The sequence below is a fragment of the Urocitellus parryii genome, chromosome X (genome assembly GCF_045843805.1).
Source record: "Urocitellus parryii isolate mUroPar1 chromosome X, mUroPar1.hap1, whole genome shotgun sequence".
In the NCBI taxonomy this organism is placed as follows: Eukaryota; Metazoa; Chordata; class Mammalia; order Rodentia; family Sciuridae; genus Urocitellus; species Urocitellus parryii.
Genome location: NC_135547.1, coordinates 117,097,368 through 117,115,734, shown reverse-complemented (window position 1 = coordinate 117,115,734; position 18,367 = coordinate 117,097,368). Strand labels below are relative to the sequence as shown.

At 37.4% G+C, this 18,367-nt stretch overlaps 1 protein-coding gene across 1 annotated transcript; it reads right to left on the bottom strand.

Moving 5' to 3' along the window:
- Window positions 1-18,163, bottom strand: Eif1ax (eukaryotic translation initiation factor 1A X-linked). The gene is made up of 7 exons (XM_026405433.2): window positions 17,911-18,163; window positions 11,916-11,999; window positions 8,319-8,422; window positions 7,331-7,381; window positions 5,611-5,692; window positions 4,110-4,201; window positions 1-2,387 (listed from the first exon to the last, which is right to left on the bottom strand). The coding sequence occupies exons 1-7, from the start codon at window positions 17,924-17,926 to the stop codon at window positions 2,382-2,384; spliced, it is 435 nt and encodes a 144-aa protein (XP_026261218.1). The 5' UTR covers window positions 17,927-18,163; the 3' UTR covers window positions 1-2,381.
- Window positions 18,164-18,367: the final 204 nt, after the last annotated feature.

Here is an 18,367-nt window from a genome sequence, read left to right as displayed (position 1 = left end):
TATAAAAATTGTCATCATGCATAGTGTACAGGCTCCTAAATAAGTGGTCTTTTTAAAAGCTGGATGTTCAAGAAAGATTCAACAAACAACTAAATCTTTGCACAACTTTTTACATGAATGCTTGGTTTGGTTATTCAGCCACTTTAGTAACATGATATGTATATACTCTAACTAGAAGTAGAATAAACTGCATGAAAAATGAAACCTTCTCAAATTGATTAGTAATAACTATTATACCCTCTTAGCATTAAGAAGCATTATTCTTAGATTTTAAGCCTTTTATTTTTCTTTCTGGGCATTGCTTATAGCATTGTAATATGGGAATCAAAGAGTATAACCCAAAACAAAACAAAAAAAAAAAACCCAAAAACACCAAGAGTTTTGAGGACCACTCACTCCCATGCCTTATTTGAAGTAAAATCAGATCAACAAAATTATAGTTTTCACATCATAGAATTCCTCCAAGTAGCATTGCATGAGATATAACCTTACCTCAAATATTTAATCATTATCATTCCACATTTTTTTCAGGAGGCAACAGCAATATACTGGGCTGTTACTACCCAAGCATGAAAAAATATACCATCAGTAAATACATGAATTGGGGACATAGCTGTAATTTTTAAAAACTCTTTAAAGAAATCATATTTGTTAGAGGATGTAAGTAGAAAGTAAACTAAATTTTGAGTTGTACTATCCCTACCAGGAACTATATTACAAATGCAGAGTTCAGTCTTGGTAAAATTACATGGAAGATCTAAGGTACAATATAAATTTAGCAAAACACTTTTAGGTATAGAAACCTAAATATCTCATATTTTGTTACTGATGAAGACAATCACTAAAACTCTCCAAGGCCGGTTTCTCATGAATACTAAAAACCAGCCCCTGGTCTCAGATGCATTCCACCCAGATAAATGTTCAGAAACTCCATAGAATAAGAAACATAAACCACAGTGAGGCACTCTATACTGTTCTAATAGTGTTTTATGGTACCTCAGATTTTAAATTCAGTTTTTACACTTAGGAAAGTAAATTATAATTGAGTGGGATTAGAGAAGCTCTGCTTGTTTTTTAAGCCATATGAAGGTTTATTACCATGTGTATTACTTTTCATCACTGAAAAAAAAAATCTTTGGAGACCAATGGAATAGAAGTTCAACAAGCAACATAAATAGATCTGTTTTAAAATCGTATTATGATTACAATGTGGCTAGTGAGGTTTGAAGAATTGACAATGAAAAACTAAAGACATACCTACACTCCTAACACAAGCAAAGGAAACTTTCCACATAATAAAATACATCCTTAATACAAACCAAGATATAATATACTCTGCAGCATGATGTTTTCTTTATTATATTTTTTAGCTGTAGCTCTTCCATTCAGAAAATGGAGACCATGTTTTCATTAAGTTTGTGATTTTTCCTTATTTCCCCAGGTTAGGGATAGGTTGAAAAGGCTTAATTTGTACAAGTTGTTATGAATTTAAATCATTTATATATTTTAAGTGTTAATAAAGCATTCAAAATGTAGCTTGTACATGACTTCTAAAAATAAAATAACACTTTTAACATAATCTTTCTGTTCTGCAAAAATATTCTACATACATATGATCAAAACAATCTTTTCTTGTTTAGGAAATTTCCTATGCACAGTAATGAGGGGGGAAAAAAAAACTACCAATATTTCCAATGTTAAGATAGCTGGGTGCCACCTAGTGCTCAATTTCTGTAACTACCACCTTTACAAATTAAAATTTGCTATTACAACCCAGGTTCTAAAACTACATTTTAGAAATATACCCCATCCCCCATGTTTACGATGGCAAAATAAGATCATGAAAAGAATGCAGATATCAAAATTAGTGTAAAAGTAAATGCTACTTAAATATGAAAAAAACAGGCGTATTGTTTTGACTTCAAATGCAGATTTCTGCCTCCTTCAAAATTTTTAGGGAACATTTGGTAACTGGAATATACAGAAAAATTCTGTATAGTCAACAGGCTAGTCAAAAGTAGGGCTTAATTATAATTCATAACAAGTACAAGGCAAATGGTTTATTCAAAACATCCATTTACTTACTGCAAGTGATCAAAGTAGGAAAGGCAGTAATGTATTTTTTTTTCTTTTTTTAAATAGATGTGCTCTTCTATCCATAAGCTCCATTACATCAATAGCACAAAATGGGCTTAATGTTTCACTTAAGATAATTCAGCATTATCAGTTTTAAGGAAACAAATACCTTAGAAACAAATCAGTCTGCCTTAACAAATCACAATCATGCTAATGAAAATTTAATCTTCTTTTAGGGTTATGGCCAAAATCCAAACTGCAGGACAATCTTCCGAAAAATTGGAATGTAAAGTGTTGTGTTCAATTTAGATCTGAAAAGGAAAAGAACATCAGGTCAAAGAAAACAACAATTATCCTCAATTCTAGTCTGCTATCAGTCCCTTTTTATGCTCTCCTTTGTAATGTTTATGTTATACAGAATATTCTTAATAGAGTGTATCCTTCCTTTCTTTTGTGCTAGTGATCTGAGATTTTATATTGTGGGAGCATTATCTCTTTAAGAACTGGACAAGCATCTCCTAATTCTCCTCTTCTCAATATGATTGTAGGAATATAGCTAGAACACCTCCAGAGAGATGTCTAGGGAAAAAGGTATTGTTCTCAGGCGATTCAGGAAACCCTTACAAAATGCTCAATAGAAATCAATTACCTTTAATAACCACTACCTGAGTCTGCTGGGCCCAGTTTTGAGAAGGTATGGGCACAGAATCAGAAATTCTTTTGAGAAAATCTTGCTTTGCTTAGATCCTCAACCTATCACTTCAGAGTGTGTGGCTTCACACTCATGCATTTTCTCTGGTTAAGTTCCTGAATTTTCTAAAGAGGCTTTCTATTTGAGCACAGCCATCAAAAATATTTGGATCAGTTCTTAATTCTTAACAATTGGCTACATGTCAAGTTCTTGTTACTTGAATATAACTGTTAATTCTACTGTCATAACAGTTGTTAGAATCTTAGCTCAGGATCTCCAAAGTGAAGTACATTAAAAAAATAATAAAACAATGTGTTTATTTTTCCCTTTTCATTTTCTATTTGGGGGTATGCTTTAAAATGTACACAATGGTAGTTATGTACATTGAGTTTAATTCTTGGTGTGAGTATTCTGAATGATTTGGAGATGCACTGAAATGTAAGATGGACTGAAAGATGAATTGAGATATATGATTAATCAAGTATCTACAGGTTCTGGATCCACTGATTTTAACCAACCACACAGAGGAAACATTTCAAAAAAATGTGTCTGTACTCAACATGTATACTTGTCATTAGTCCCTGAACAATACAGCATTACAAATATTTACTGAGCATTAACGTTCACACTGTATTAGGTATTAGTAATCTAGAGATGACTTAAAGTATTTGGGAGGACACACACAGGTTATATAAAATACTACACCTTTTCATAAGGGACTTGAATACCTGTAGATTTTTATATCCTTCCAGTGTGTGTGTTGTGTGTAGGTATGTGTCTATCTGCCTATCCTGAACTATGATCTGAGATGATTGTACAGAAGTATTAACTGTAGAATCTTGGCAGTGGGTATCACTTGTGGAGCCTAAATCAGACGTCCCCAAGACTGGCCTTGGTATCTCTTAAAAGCTCTGGCAATTCTATTACAGAATCTTGGTCAGGAACAATTACTCTAGGTATTTTGAAATTATATATTTGAATCAAATCAAATATTATTAGTTTTGATTATGTACATAGATACTTTGGGAACCTTATTTCACATGTATAGGGGATTGAAAAGCAGGACTTACGATTATGATTACAGTGTCTGGCATTCATATTGCCAAAGCAAACATTTTTAGGAAGAAATATTGAAAAGGGCTGTTTAGAGTTCCCAAAATAAAAATAACAGTTTGGTTATTTTGTAAATAATTCTAAGGACTTTAATTCATGGACAAGATCCAAAATACACTCATCTAAGTGTTCCACATTCCCAAAATAAATGAAACTTAGTGCAAAGGGCTGGCTTTTCCATGCATAACTCATCAACAGAAACCAGAAAATGCAGAGTGCATCTACTTACATCATCAATGTCCTCATCATCATCTCCAATGTCATCAAACTGAATTTCATCATCATCTCCAGGACCGAATGTATCAGTTTCATTGATTTTAGCTGAAGACACAATAACAGATTGAAGTATACAAGGAGACTCTCAATGTTTAGTTTAATTTAATCAAAGTTTTCATCATAAGGAAAACCTTCCAAACTTCTACCTACCAACACTACTATACAGAACAAATTTCCTAGCAAAGTTATAACTTTGTCAAGACAGAGTATTTATGTTATAATTATCTTTTGTCCACAGGGGTATTTTTAGCAAGGCAGGCTCTAACTATACTAATTCTGAAGCTATTTACAACTTCCAGGTAGACTTCAAAAAATGTTTGAGCACATACTAACAACTCTATTTCTTTAAGGAAAGCTGGTTTGCATTGATGTTTGAGTCATCAACCAGAAAGATTTGGTCAAATCATGCTTAGGCCTACAACAATGACATGCTATTCTTATTTCCAGATATATTACCATTTTCTATGTCACAAAGGCTAAATAAATAATTTCAGTGGAATTTTCATGAGTACATAAGACTGTTTCTATAATCAAATACAATGGGTCAAAAAATAAAAATAACTGCTAAGCAAAAAAATGTAGGCTTACATATTAGTATATAAAGTACATTTCCCCTGTGATGAGATTATGAAAGATTTAATTTTTTAAGCTTTCTGCATAAAAAATGCATTACTTGCTGGGCATGATGGCACACACTTGTAACCCTAGCAACTCAGGAATCTAAAGCAGGAGGATCACAAGTTCAAAGCTAGCCTCAGCAACTCAGCAAGACCCTGTCTCAAAACAAAAAAGGGCTGGGAACATGGCTCAGTGTTTAAGTGCCTCTGGGTTTAATCCCTGGTTTGAAAAAAAAGGAGGGGGGAGCATTACTTTTGTATTTGGAAGGAGTGGAACTAAGAATATTAGTTCTAAAATTTTATAGGGGGCTGGGGCTGTAGCTTAGAGGCAGAGTGCTTGCCTAGCATGCATGAGGCACTGGGTTCAATCCACAGCACCACATAAAAATAAAAAAACAAAATAAAGGCATTCTGTCCATTTACAACTACAAGAAAAATTAAAAAAATAAAAAAGTCTTACAGGATGCAATGATACAGGGACATAATGGATTGAAAACTGATTTTTTTTCTTGTGGCGCTGGGTATCCAGCCCATGGCCTTGCATATACTAGGTCAAGTGCTCTACTACTGAGCCCCACCCCCAACTCTCCTCCAAAGGAATTTTTAAAAAGTACTATAACAAAATTATTCCTTTCACTGGCATTATACAGAAGTTAAGGGCTTATTTAGTAAGTATTTAGGAACAGAATTCAGTAATTTCTCTTTTATAGTATCTAGTATTATGACATAAGCAGACATTAAAAGTAACCAACTAAGCAGACAAAATCCACAAAATTCTACAAAAATTCCTCTACCTAAACACTGATAACCCAAACACCATATGACAAGTGGCATTACCATGCTCCGGAAGCTCGCCATAAGCCTTCAGACTTCTAGCTTCATCTGCATTGTATTTTAAAATTACATCAGCTTTGTTATCCTTAAATAGAAACAAGAATTTTAGAACTGATTACACATACAAAAATATCATCAGTTATTTTATAAATTATTTTTTAATTGAATAACAACATCAAGTCTCACTGTTCTGTTATAAACCTTTAAAGTTTTCTCCTACCTTTGAAAAACATCCTTGGGTTTAACCCAGAAGGAAGTAGGTTACGTGCATGACTAAATAATGAGCTTAGGAAAGATATTTACTGATCTTACTTTAAGAACAGAACTGTGAGCTGGGCTTGGTGGCGCACGACTGTAATCCTAGTGGCTCAGGAGGCTAAGACTGGAGGATCATGAGTTCAAAGCCAGCCTCAACAACAGTGAAAAGCAAGTCAGTGAGACCCTGTCTCTAAACAAAATACAAAATAGGGCTGAGGATGTGGTTCAGTGGTCAAGTGCCTTGAGTTCAATCCCCACCCCCACCCCCCACCCCCGGTTAAAAGAACCAACCCCAGCCCCCTCTTTAGGTATTTCTGATACAAAAGTTCCACTGACAAATACTGCCTTAAAGTTTACACTTCCCCATTTGAAATGAATGACTCAATTAAGGAAGAAAACTGATCACTTCAGCCCATTGGGATCTTGTTAAGGTGCATGATCTGATTAAAGAGGCTTGGGACTAGGGTCCAAGAATCTGCATTTCCAACAAGATCCCCAAAGACAGTGATGGTACTGATCTCTGGGCCACCCTTTAAGCAGCAGTGGTATAGAAGGATCATGGGAGATTGCCTAGTCAGAATGTTACTCCTTTCAGAACTTTGGTGTCCTTTCTAATGGGGAATTAATTTTTCTTCCTACTTCTGGGGTTATTAAGATCAAAAGAAGATGACGGGTATTAAAATGGTTTATGAATTTAAAGCAGGCTTTCTCAACCAAGGCAATAATGATCATTATGAACAGGATAATTCTTCGTTGTGGGATACTATCCTGTGCCTTGTAGGATATTCAGCATCACCTCCAGCCTCTAACTATTATGCCAGTAACACTATCCACCTCTCACAGTTGTAACAATCAGAAAAGTCTCCAGGTACTGACAAATCCTGAGAAGGACAAAAATCACCCAGAGTTGAGAACCCAATGATTTAAATAATTCTTTATTGGGACTATAAAAATACAGATACTATCAAATGGAGATGAGTTCTAAAAGGTAAAAGTCAAGTGGATCTCCCAGATCCATAAAGTTCAGATCATGAAGGGCAACTACCATTTTCTTCCCTAGGTACTCATCTACATTTAAAGCATATATTTATATCAATAGTGTGTACATTTTGTAATTACTCACGTGCCTGTTTTATTCTCATAACAGGCTATATGCCTTTTCCGGGATGGGCACCTGACTCACTATATCCCCTATAGTAATGGTTCACAGGTTTTTATTTAAGACTTATAAATTTTAAAAACTTGGGGAAAGAGGCTAAATGTAAGATTATATTTTTATTTCACCATCTAAGAATGATAAACCACCACGATGTATTATGGCTCATTCCAAAAAAGGGGAAAACTTTTTAAATATTAAAAAAAAAGAGAAAACAGATTATTTAGCTTTTTAAAAAACTTTATGTATGTATTAACTCCACAGATGGGCATTTGGAAAACATAATCCCTGAGATCATCAAAATTTTACCTGGTAGTCTCGAAGACCAACCAATATGATGTCTGAGGTATTTATCCAAACCTACAAAAGAAAAAAATCATTGTACAACATATTTAAAATAAAAATGAAGAGACTGAACCACTCCAAGTGGTTATCTACTAGAGAATAGAAAATTATGTGGTTTTATTTTCTTCTGTCTTCCACCTACCCACATATACACAGCTCCCTTTAGTTTGGGAACAGAGGATTAATAGTACCAAATTTTAAAAGGTCACAAAATCAGAGCTGGGACTTTTTTTTTTTTTTTGGTGTAAGAGATTAAACATAGGGACATGCTAAACACAACTCTACCACTGAGCTACGCCATCAGTCCCAGTGAGTGATGCATATCAAATTTTATTAATATGCTTTATAGCCAGCCCACTCAATACAGAATCCAAAATAGGTCTACCTATCAGGTCCCTTATGGCTTCTTAAAACAATAGTTCCCAGCCTTTCTCCCCTTTCATAACATTAACATTTTAAGAATTTTTTTTAGTTATAGATGGACACAACATCTTTATTTAATTTATTTATGTGGTACTGAGGATTGAACCCAGTGCCCCATGCATGTGAGACAAGCACTCTACCACTAAGCCATAACCCCAGCTCAACATTAACATTTTAAGAGTCAGGTTATTTGCTTTGTAGAATGTCCCTCAATTTTCACCTGTTGGCTATTTCCTCAATGCTTCAGATTCAAGTTAAATATGCTGGGTAGGAATACAACATAGGCAACGCAAAATATTCTTTATAAACAATGGAATATACATAAAATTACCAGCAAGACACTGTCATTTGACTAACAGGTAAATTGCTAAGCCCATAAAAACTGCAGGTGTGTGTGGGGGTAGGGGATATAGCTCAGAGTTAAAAGAGTGTGCCCTGGGGTTGAGCCTTAGCACTCACCCCACCACAAAACTATAGAGGCATTCCCTCACCAATTTTATATTAGATTAAAACAAATCTCCACACCTACCTTTTTTCTCAATTTCCCTCTGATGTGACATAACCTCTTTACACCATCAAAACACATTGCTTCTAATCGTCCATTTCCCAACATTTTGATTACTTGAGCATACTCTGGGGAGGTGGAAAAAAAGGAGGGTATGAAATACTGAACAATTTTTGATAAAAGTAACTTAAGTACATGTAGTAAAAGTATAAATACAATGGAGGAGTTATAAATACCACGCTAGTTAATGGTAGAGCCAGAACCAAGACTCTGTAATGCCATTTTTATAATTTGTACCTATTAGACATGTTTTAATTATCTATTCATTTTGAATAAGTAGACTGATTGCTGTCTTTATGACTGTATGCTCTATTTCTGGAGATCAAAGGTGGTTTATCCCCAAAATGAATATTATACATCATAAATCTCTCACATTCTTTTACTCTTTTCTCTTAGAGCCTTTAGAAGCAAAACTCAAGGAGAGTTCTTAAAGCCAGAAAGGTGTTTCCAAGTAAAACATCAATTTTTTTTGGTGGTATTGGGGAATGAACCCAGGAGTATTTTGACTCTGAGCTACTTCCCCAGCTCTTTTTAAATATTTTGAGATGGGGCTTGCTAAGTTCACCAAGCTGGCCTCCTGCCTCAGCCTCCTGAGTAGTTGGGATCACAGGTATTTGTCCAGCTAAAAATGTCAAATTTTTATTTATTTATTTTGAACTCAGGGGCACTTAACCACTGAGCCACATCCCCAGCCCTTTTTATTTCTCTGAGACAGGGTTTCACTAGTTGCCTAGGGTCTCACTAAATTGCTGAGGCTGGCTCTGAACTTATGCTCCTCCTGCCTTGGCCTCCTAGGCTGCTGAGATTCTAGATGTGTGCCAATATGCCGTGCGTGCAAAATGCCAGATTTTTAAATAGAATCTTTTCAAATGGGTACCCAGGAAGTTACCCCATTTCACTGCCAATAGAAAATACTCTGAGAAGATTATGTGACCCAAGGATGGTGGTAGTAGCACATGGGACACAAGACTTCAGACACTTTAGGTTACCCATATAACTGATCCCCAAAGAGGATATACACCAACTTGTAAACATACTGAGAATATCTGAAAGGCTCAACCATGGGGCTGACGTGTAGAAGTGAGTTATTCAGACTACAGTGAACCGTGTGCCTCAGGAAGACTGGTCCATTCAGAGGCAGTCTCTCTTTAAAGTAGGAAAAAAAAAACATGAAAAAAAGTATTGTCTGCCTAAATAAACACAACTGATAATAGAGGCAAAAGTTACTGAAGCTAAGAAATTAAAGGTCTTGCCAGGCATGGTGGTGCATGACTGTAATCCCAGCAACTCGGGAGGCTAAAACAGGAGGACTGCAAATTCAAGATCAGCCCCAGCAACTCAGTGAGACTCTAAGCAACTTAGTGAGACCATGTCTCAAAATAAAAAAATAAAAGAGCTCGGGATGTAGCTTAGTGGTAAAGACCCTAGGTTCAATCCTCAGTATACCCTCACCCCACAAAAAAATGATCTTTTAGCCAGAAAACATGTTTCATTTTTAGTCACTTATGTGTACAGCATGAATATATTTACCAAAAATTCTATAAAAAGGCTATCAAGAAAAGTTATTTGCTGGGCTGGGGTTGTGGCTCAGTGGTAGAGTGCTTGCCTAGCATGTGCAAGGCCCTGTTCGATCCTTAGCACCACATAAAAATAAATAAATATAATAAAGGTATTGTGTCCAACTACAACAACAACAAAAGTTATTTGCTGAAGTGCTGAAAATTGAGGCAATTGTTGATACTGGTATATAATCCTATTACTATTTAATTACCCGTGTGTGATATGTAGTTCTATTGCAGTTATATAAAACAACAGGCTTAGCTTTAGGAAACACATGATGAAGTAAGGGAAAAGAAACATGTCTTCAACTAAATTTCAAATGGTCCAGGAAAAACCAAACTAAATCAAGCCAAAACCATGCATTTCTTTTTCTTTCTTTTGTATCAGGGATTGAACCCAGAGGAGCTCAACCACTGTGCCATATCCCCAGAAAACTCCCCGCCCATTTTTTAAAAAATACTTTTTTTAGTTGTAGTTGGACACAATACCTTCATTTTATTTATTTATTTTTATGTGGAGCCAAGGATAGAACCCAGAGCCTCACACGTGAGTGCTCTACCCCAGCGCCCGCCCCCAACCCTTTTTATATTTTATTTTGAGACAGGATCTCTCTAAGTTTCATAGGACCTTGCTTAATTTCTGAGGCTGATTTGAACTTGTGATCCACCTGCCTCTTCCTCCTGAGCTGCTGAGATTACAGGCTTGTGCCACTGTGCCCGGTCTATGCATTTCTTAATACACACGCGTTGAAGGATTTAAGGGAGTTCATTATACTAACATCACAACTTTTCTTTAGGTTTGAAATTACTCAAAATAAAAATGTGGGAAAAAACACAAGTGATCTAGTCAGAAATTATGTTATATACCTTGGTTTGGCATTGACAAAAATCTTAACCAGTCTATAAAAGTCAATTGATTGTTTAGTTTTACCCTACTGTATTTTATGAAATCATAAGTTAATGGCACTGGAGAATGGAGAGGCCTATAATGACCTCAGATTCTTCCTTCAACTACAGATGATCTTCTGAACATATCATGTAGCATCATTTACTGTCAAATATGTCCACTAAGCTGGTGCATGGTTGTAATCCCAGGTACCAAGGAGGCTGAGGTAGGAGGATCACTAGTTCAAGATAAGCCTCAGCAACACAGCAAGACCCTGTATCAAAAAAATTTGGGGGTGCTGGGGATATAGCTCAGTTGGTTGAGTGCTTGCCTTGTATGCACAAGGCCCTGGATTCAATCCCCAGCACCACAAAAAAAATTTTTTTTGGTATTGAGGATTGAATCCAGGGGTGCATAACCACTGAGCCACACCCCCAGCCCTTTTTAAAATATTTTATTTAGAGACAGGGTCTCTCTGAATTGCTAAGTGCCTTGCTAAGTTGCTGAGGCTGGGTCTGAACTCACAATCCTACCTCAGCCTCCCAAGCTGTTGGAATTACAGTTGTGTACCATGGCACCAGGCAAAAATTTTTTTAAAAGAGTGGAACAGGAATATAGCTCAGTAGTAGAATACCCAAGTTCAATTCCCAGCCCTGGGGAAAAAAAATCCACTGAATCAAGAAATTGTCAACTACAGCTGTTCAAGAATGTGCAATTCGTTCTTCACACAGAAAAATACAGAAAAACATTTTAACTCTGGTTCTAGAAACAGTTCACCTGTGGATGGCCAGCCACCACCAGCACATGAACAGGAATGGACTATTTACAGGGCCATCACAGGGCTGTACCATGGCTGTGTTCTGGTCATCTTTAAGTCATAACTCAAGTGTTCACATAAGTCAAGGAAACTTGTGTATAAATCCTCAATGCAGACTGACACCAGGAAATATTATAGAAAGAAAGGCTCTAGAAGTGCAAGAAATGAGAAATGGAGAACAAAAAGGACAAGAGATTTACTGCTCAGGATTATGAATAGGATCCCCTTTAGAGATCTAATTCCATATTTAGGGAGGAAAAGATGTTACAAAAACAAGACTAACATATGAAACCACTTACCTTGCCCATCCTCTTTGAATACCAGCTCTCTTTTTTCAGACTCATTTTCATTCTTACCTCTGCGTCTATTTTTACCTCCTTTACCTAATCATTTTTTAAAAAGAAAAAAAGATATAAATCATTTGCAAAATAGTATGAAAAGAAACATTAAAATAAGGCTTATAAATTATATTTTAAATCACTAAAGTGAAAAATTCACCTAATTTGAGTACTCTTAATCGTATTTAATATTGTTAACATACCACCCTCCCCACTCTTCATGGATTTTTCTTTGGGGATTTTTCTGACCCAAAATACAAATAGCAAATATTATAAAGTCAGGCATCATGGTGCAAGCCTGTATTCTCAGACACTCTGGTAGCTGAGGTAGGAGGATCACAAGTTTGAAGCCAGCCTGGGCAGTTTAAGGAGACCCCCTACTAGGGATGCAGCTCAGTGCAGATTACTTGCCTAGTATGTGTGATGCCCTGGGTTCCATTCCCAGTGCTACCACCACCAAACATACACACACACACACACACACACACACACACACACACACAGAAATACACAGAAAAACATTTTAACTTAGCACACATCCTTTCCAAATAAAACCACAATTCCATACAAATTCCTTGTTTTTCATTTCTTTTAAATACAAACTTGGATCTTTGGGTGTGTTCTGCTAACAGAAAACAAAAGAATGAAAAATAAGAAGAAAAACTCTCACAAAAAATATATAGAACGCCTCATGAATTCGCCCCATACACGACACGTTCTTGTAGTAAAATCTTGAGTGCCTTTGGAAGGAATTAGATGTTTCTAAGATGAAGTGAACAGAGTGTCTGGACAAAGAATTGTGGTTTTTCACTTTTGGTATATAGCAGAGTACTCAATCACTGAAATCTCCATTCAAAATTCAATTTACTCTCTTTTTTTGAATTTTTAATATTTATTTTTTAGTTTTCAGCGGACACAAAATCTTTGTTTGTATGTGATGCTGAGGATCGAACCCGGGCTGCACACATACCAGGCGAGCATGCTACCGCTTGAGCCACATCCCCAGCCCTCAATTTACTCTCTTACAAAGATGATCCTTAAATGATACCCTTGTTGTTTCTGTTATATATTCACAGGAACTATGCTCTTAACTACCATGCGACCATGCTATCTATTTTGTCATGATTATCTCTATGAGATAATTTATTCCCAGTTACCAATGAGTTCACTGAAACTCAGATAAGTTAAATAACTCACTTAAGATCACAGTCAGTTAGCAGGGTCACCCAGACTCCCCCGCTAATCCTTTTTTGCTTCTAGTTCTCAAATTAGGTACGTCTCTAAAGCATTTTGCTCTCTTTTCAGAAATCTAAACACATACTGGGTCTTGATAAATTCTATAAGTGTCTTGTCTCTCTCCTTCCTGAAACCTCAAGAAAGGAGCATTTGTAGGAAATGATGAGGAGATGTGAAGTTATAGCTACTGAAATGAACACACTGATTTTGTTGTGATACAGCAAGAACAACTCCAGCAACTACAAGAGTTTGAATTTTATCTTATAGGATGCAGCTTAGACTGGATATTTGAAGTTAAAAAGGTGCTAACTGCCCCAACTTTGAAACAATGAAGATGTTCTTTATTTGGTTGGTGAATGGATAAACAAACTGTGGTACATCTATATAATGGAATATTAGTGATAAAAACAAAATAATTGTGAGGTCCTGAAGAGACATGGAGGAACCTTAAATGCTTACTGGTAAGTGAAGGAAGCCAACTTGTAAAGGCTATGTACTGCATGACTGTAACTATATATGACATCCTGAAAAAAGCAAAACTATGGAAACAGTAAAAAGATCAGTTGTTGCCAGGAGTTTGGGAGGGAGAGATGAATATATGGAGGAGATACTCAAGGCAGTGAAACTATTCTGTATGATACTGTATGGTGCATTCATATACCAACCCTAATGTAAACCATGGACTTTGGTTAATAATGTATCTCTACTGGCTTAGTAATTATAACAAAGGTACCATACTAATACATGATGTAAATAATGAAGAAAATGAGGGTGGGGGAGCGAGCAGAGAACAAATGGGAACTTTGTTATTTGCTTCTAGCTTTTCTGTAAACCTGAAGCTGCTCCAAAAAGCCTATTAACAACAACAACAACAAAAGCAGCAAGGTACACAAAGATACAATCAACAAAATATGGACTGTGATGAGCAAATATATGATACATTATGAAAAAAATTTAAAAACCAGATCTTCATATTAAAAGATATTTAAAAGACCTGTCAGCCAGTCAACACACAGACCATATCTGGATCCTGACTTGGTGTGGATGATGCAAGATTAGCAACGAATTGGGGGTATCTGGAGTTAGGAGATGTTTATACAAAGGTTCATTATACTGTTTTACTTGAAATTTCATTTAAAAATAAGTGAAAAAGGAAGGTAAAAGAAGGGTATAAAACTACCAGTGATATGAAAAAAAGAAATACATATTTGCTTATATATAAACTGTTCTCTGAAGGACACACAGAAAATGTAAATATATTTACTACTCAAATTTTTTAAATAAAAAATCCTTTTTATGGGGCTGGGATTGTACCTTGCACTTGTGAGGCACTGGGTTCAATCCTCAGCACCACATATAAATAAATAAAATAAAGGTATATAAAAGATCCTTTTACAAAATGCAGAACAAACCTAGCTTAGAGCATATGAAGAGGAAAAACTAGTCAGAATAATATTTATGAGATGGAAATGAGAGCTGTGACCAGATGTGGAGGGGAAGAGAAGGGGGAGAGTAAAGGATGCCCAGGGCTTTCACACAAACCCCTTAGGGTCATCAATTCAAGACTTTGTAAAATGAGGGAGTTAGAACAGAGTATCCAAATACCTCTGTTCTAAAATTCTCATTGGAGTCCTTAAAAATTCTTAATTTCCCTCTCACCTATCATTTTTCTTCATACTTTAAATACAATTTCCCACCTTTTGAAGAAATCAATTTTCCTCTCACTTATCATCTTCATGCTAGTAATCTTACATCTCATCCCACTATTTCAATTTGGTATTATTCTCAGATTTCTAATGGCTCAGTACATCTCCAATGAATGGGCCTGTCATCAAACTCAATTGTATTCAAAGCTCAATTTACCTTCTTTCACAAAGCTTGTCCTTAATCAACATTGTTTCTGTTATATAACCTCAGCGACCATGCTCTTAACTACCATATAATAATGCAAGCCAGGAACTGGGGTTGTGGCTCGGTGGTAGAGTGCCCGCCTAACACATGTGAGGTGCTGGGTTCAATCCTCAGCACCACATGTAAATAAATAAAATAAAGGTACTGTGTCCACCTACAATTAAAAAAAAATGTAACCCATTTACTCATCACTTCTGTACTTTACCAGTAAGTTCACTGAAGCTACCTCTCCACAGTTGTTTGTTCTCATCCCACAACCTAAACCACATTAGCAGTCATTTCCAAAAGGCAGGAGAAAGGCTGTTAAGTGGTAGTGATACCAAGGGACTCATGGGAAGAGCTTGGAAGCAGTAAAAATGTTCACAACCCAAATATAATCAAGAATGTGCGCCTGGCCACAAAGACACATATCTGACTTTCTAAAGCAGCACACTTACTCTCTCCTGAGCCAATGTCTGTCACCTTGCTCAATGCTTTTGTTAGGTGGGCCACTACAATTTCAAGTTTAGTATTTGAGGCATTTTTAGGGAGCAAGAAAACTAATTTCTTGGAAAAAGACAAGTACTTCAAACCATTATGCCTGCCAGATCTTCAAACTAGAGCACAAGTTCTATTAGGGCCAGGATTATTCCTACTCTGTTCACTGGTTATATATTTGAGCTTGGCAATTCCTTCAATGAAGCAGTTAAGAGTAGTCCAATATATTGCTAAGGAATGGTGATCTCAAAATCATAGGTAATAACCTCTTCAAAGAATTGGCTTTACAAGTACAGGAAATGACCTCAGTGGTTACGTCTAGAAAGAAAGGAAGAGAGTGTAAAAAGGGACCAGGGAGGGATGCACACAGGGCTTTGACTTGATGTGTGTTGTAATTCTTAAATTCACAATAATGAATTCCCAGGTGTTCATTATACTTTTGTATCTCTCAAATGTTATTTATTAAAAAAAAAGATTCATTACTTGTCAACTTATCAGCCATGTAATGGGACGCTCCTTAAACTCTCTTTTGAAAGTAAGACCAGGTCTGAGTGTATGACAAAGTAGCATAAAGTAGAATAAACATTCTAACTTTTTAATCTTACTTTCTAGAAAATAGTTAGATTCTAAACTAAATCAAATTCTCAAATTCCTTCTTTAAACCAAACAGAAGTGTTTTGGAGAAATTTCCAAATGGGCTCTTTCTTAAGCAAAACATGAGGCTAGTGAACTAGGTGTGACTTTAGTGTATAAGTCCCATTGGAACCAAAGGGGAACCTATAATTCACCAAAAGGTGCAATCAACAGAAGGGAAGTGACTTGGTCCAACAAATATTTATTGAGCATCTTCTAAGAGGCAAGTGCTGGCAATCTGATGTGATTAAGGCAGATGCTATTCCTGTCCTTTAGAACTTATAGTCTAGTGAGGGAAGTGGAAATTTCATCACTCAAAATAAAGATGTGAATAAGATACTTATCGAAGTGATCCAGTTAACATGTCAGAATAAAGAATTCTATAGATTAAAAATTACAAAACTAGGTGTGGTGGCACACGCCTGTAATCCCAGCTACTTTGGGAGGGTGAGGCAGGGGGTACACCAGTTTGAGGCCTGCCTGGGCAATATAGCAAGATCCTGTCTCAAAAAAAGAAAAGAAAGAAAGAAATGTTTTAAGACTTCTGAAGACTTATATATTTGTCCTCCCTTCTTTTTTGTAGCAAAAAATCTTGCTACAAAAAAGACCTGCAAGTTTTATTTCTGAGACCAATAAGCTGTGTAGCAACTTGAAGGACTGAATCAAATAGTGAACAGAAGTGTGACCAAGTACCTTGAGAGTAATGAGTAGGGACAGCTACAAAACAGTCAAATAGAAAAGAGAACATAAGTAGACATGGATCAGAGGAGAAGATCTTAAGATGAATACCAAAGAAGACTTATGGGCTGTGTAATATGCCTCTCTCCAGTGAAAAATACAAAGCTTTGTCAATTTCTACTTGCACAATTTTCTTCAAGAAATTCTAAAGGTATTAAAAGTAAAAGAATGACTGTAAGTCTATAAAAAGGCGAATTTCCTTACTGAGTGTTCTGTTTTTACTTAGATTAAGCCTTCCATTTTAGAAACCCCAAATAAACTTATCCTCGGCTGATAATTTGCCAACGTTTAGCCCCAGAATGAGAGAATAAAGGTTTTTATTCCCATCTCAATATATACATGATCTGAAGCCAAGTCAGAAAACTTCGCTAAATATGGATGGAGTCTTTGGGGGGGGGGAGTTAAACCTCATAAAGAAACGGAGCAAAGTAAATCTCTATAGATGAACCTTAAAAAAGCATCAAGGCATCACAGTTTATTAAGGACAGAGAGGAGCCTCAACAATACTAACAACTGTCCATAAAGAAGCCCATGCAGAGTACCAGATGGGCACGAGAGCAGTCATCACTCTTAAAGTTCAGAACGGATCCCAGGGCTTAACTTTCCCTGCGGGGTAAGTCCACAGGGACCCAACTGCGAAGGCCAGGAGATCCCAAGGGAAGTCCTGCGATAAGTCCCTGAAGCGCCGCGGTCAGTCTGGCGCGAACCAGGGGCAAGAGCCCACATTCTCCCACAGGAGGCCCTACAAAAATGGCGTCGGCTCCACCCCAATGTGACCAAACTGGGAAACAGGAGTAACTTCCTCGGCCCTCTCCAGAGCTCCAAGTCGCATGTGGAGCACCCAGGCACAGGCGGGCAGGGCAGGAAGGTCACTGCGGCCTGGGTTGACCTGGATGCTGCGGGCAGGGCCAGGGAAATCGGGCCGAGTAAAGCCGTGGTCTCGGGGTCCGGGTGGCATTACCTTTATTCTTGGGCATGGCGGTGAAGGTGGACTCGCGGAGTCTCCGACTTCTTTCTGAGAGGGAACGGCGGAGGAGGGGACTCCTCAGAGGGGCGCAATGGGAGACACGAAAGAGCGCACGCGGGACCAAGCAGGCTCTTGGAGGCCGAGTAGCGTGCGCCGGAGAGTCTGGAGACTGGGTTCTTCCGAGATCCGCTTGCGCCCACGCTCGACAGCAGCAAATGGCGTCGCGGCTGCTTGCGTCGCCTTTCCCCGCCTCCCGCCGCTGGCAGGGCCCACCCCCCCCCACCCGCCCTCCACCCCCGGCTCTAGGGCGCAGGCGTGGCCGACTAACCCTTATTGTTAGAGCCGAGGGAGCGGAGTTCTGGGAGGGTTCTGAGGCGCCTGGGAGCACGCAGGGGGCGGGACCGTGAGCCGGGAGGCGGTGGAGTCTGGGACTGGATGGATGCGGCCCTGC

Excerpts from the sequence above, each read along its gene's own strand:
- Eif1ax (XM_026405433.2), bottom strand. Across the intron at positions 7,382-8,318 it reads GAGGGAAATTGAGAAAAAAG|GTTTGGATAAATACCTCAGA; the intron begins GTAGGTGTGGAG and ends TTTCTTTTGTAG. Across the intron at positions 4,202-5,610 it reads TGGCGAGCTTCCGGAGCATG|CTAAAATCAATGAAACTGAT; the intron begins GTAATGCCACTT and ends TTGTGTCTTCAG.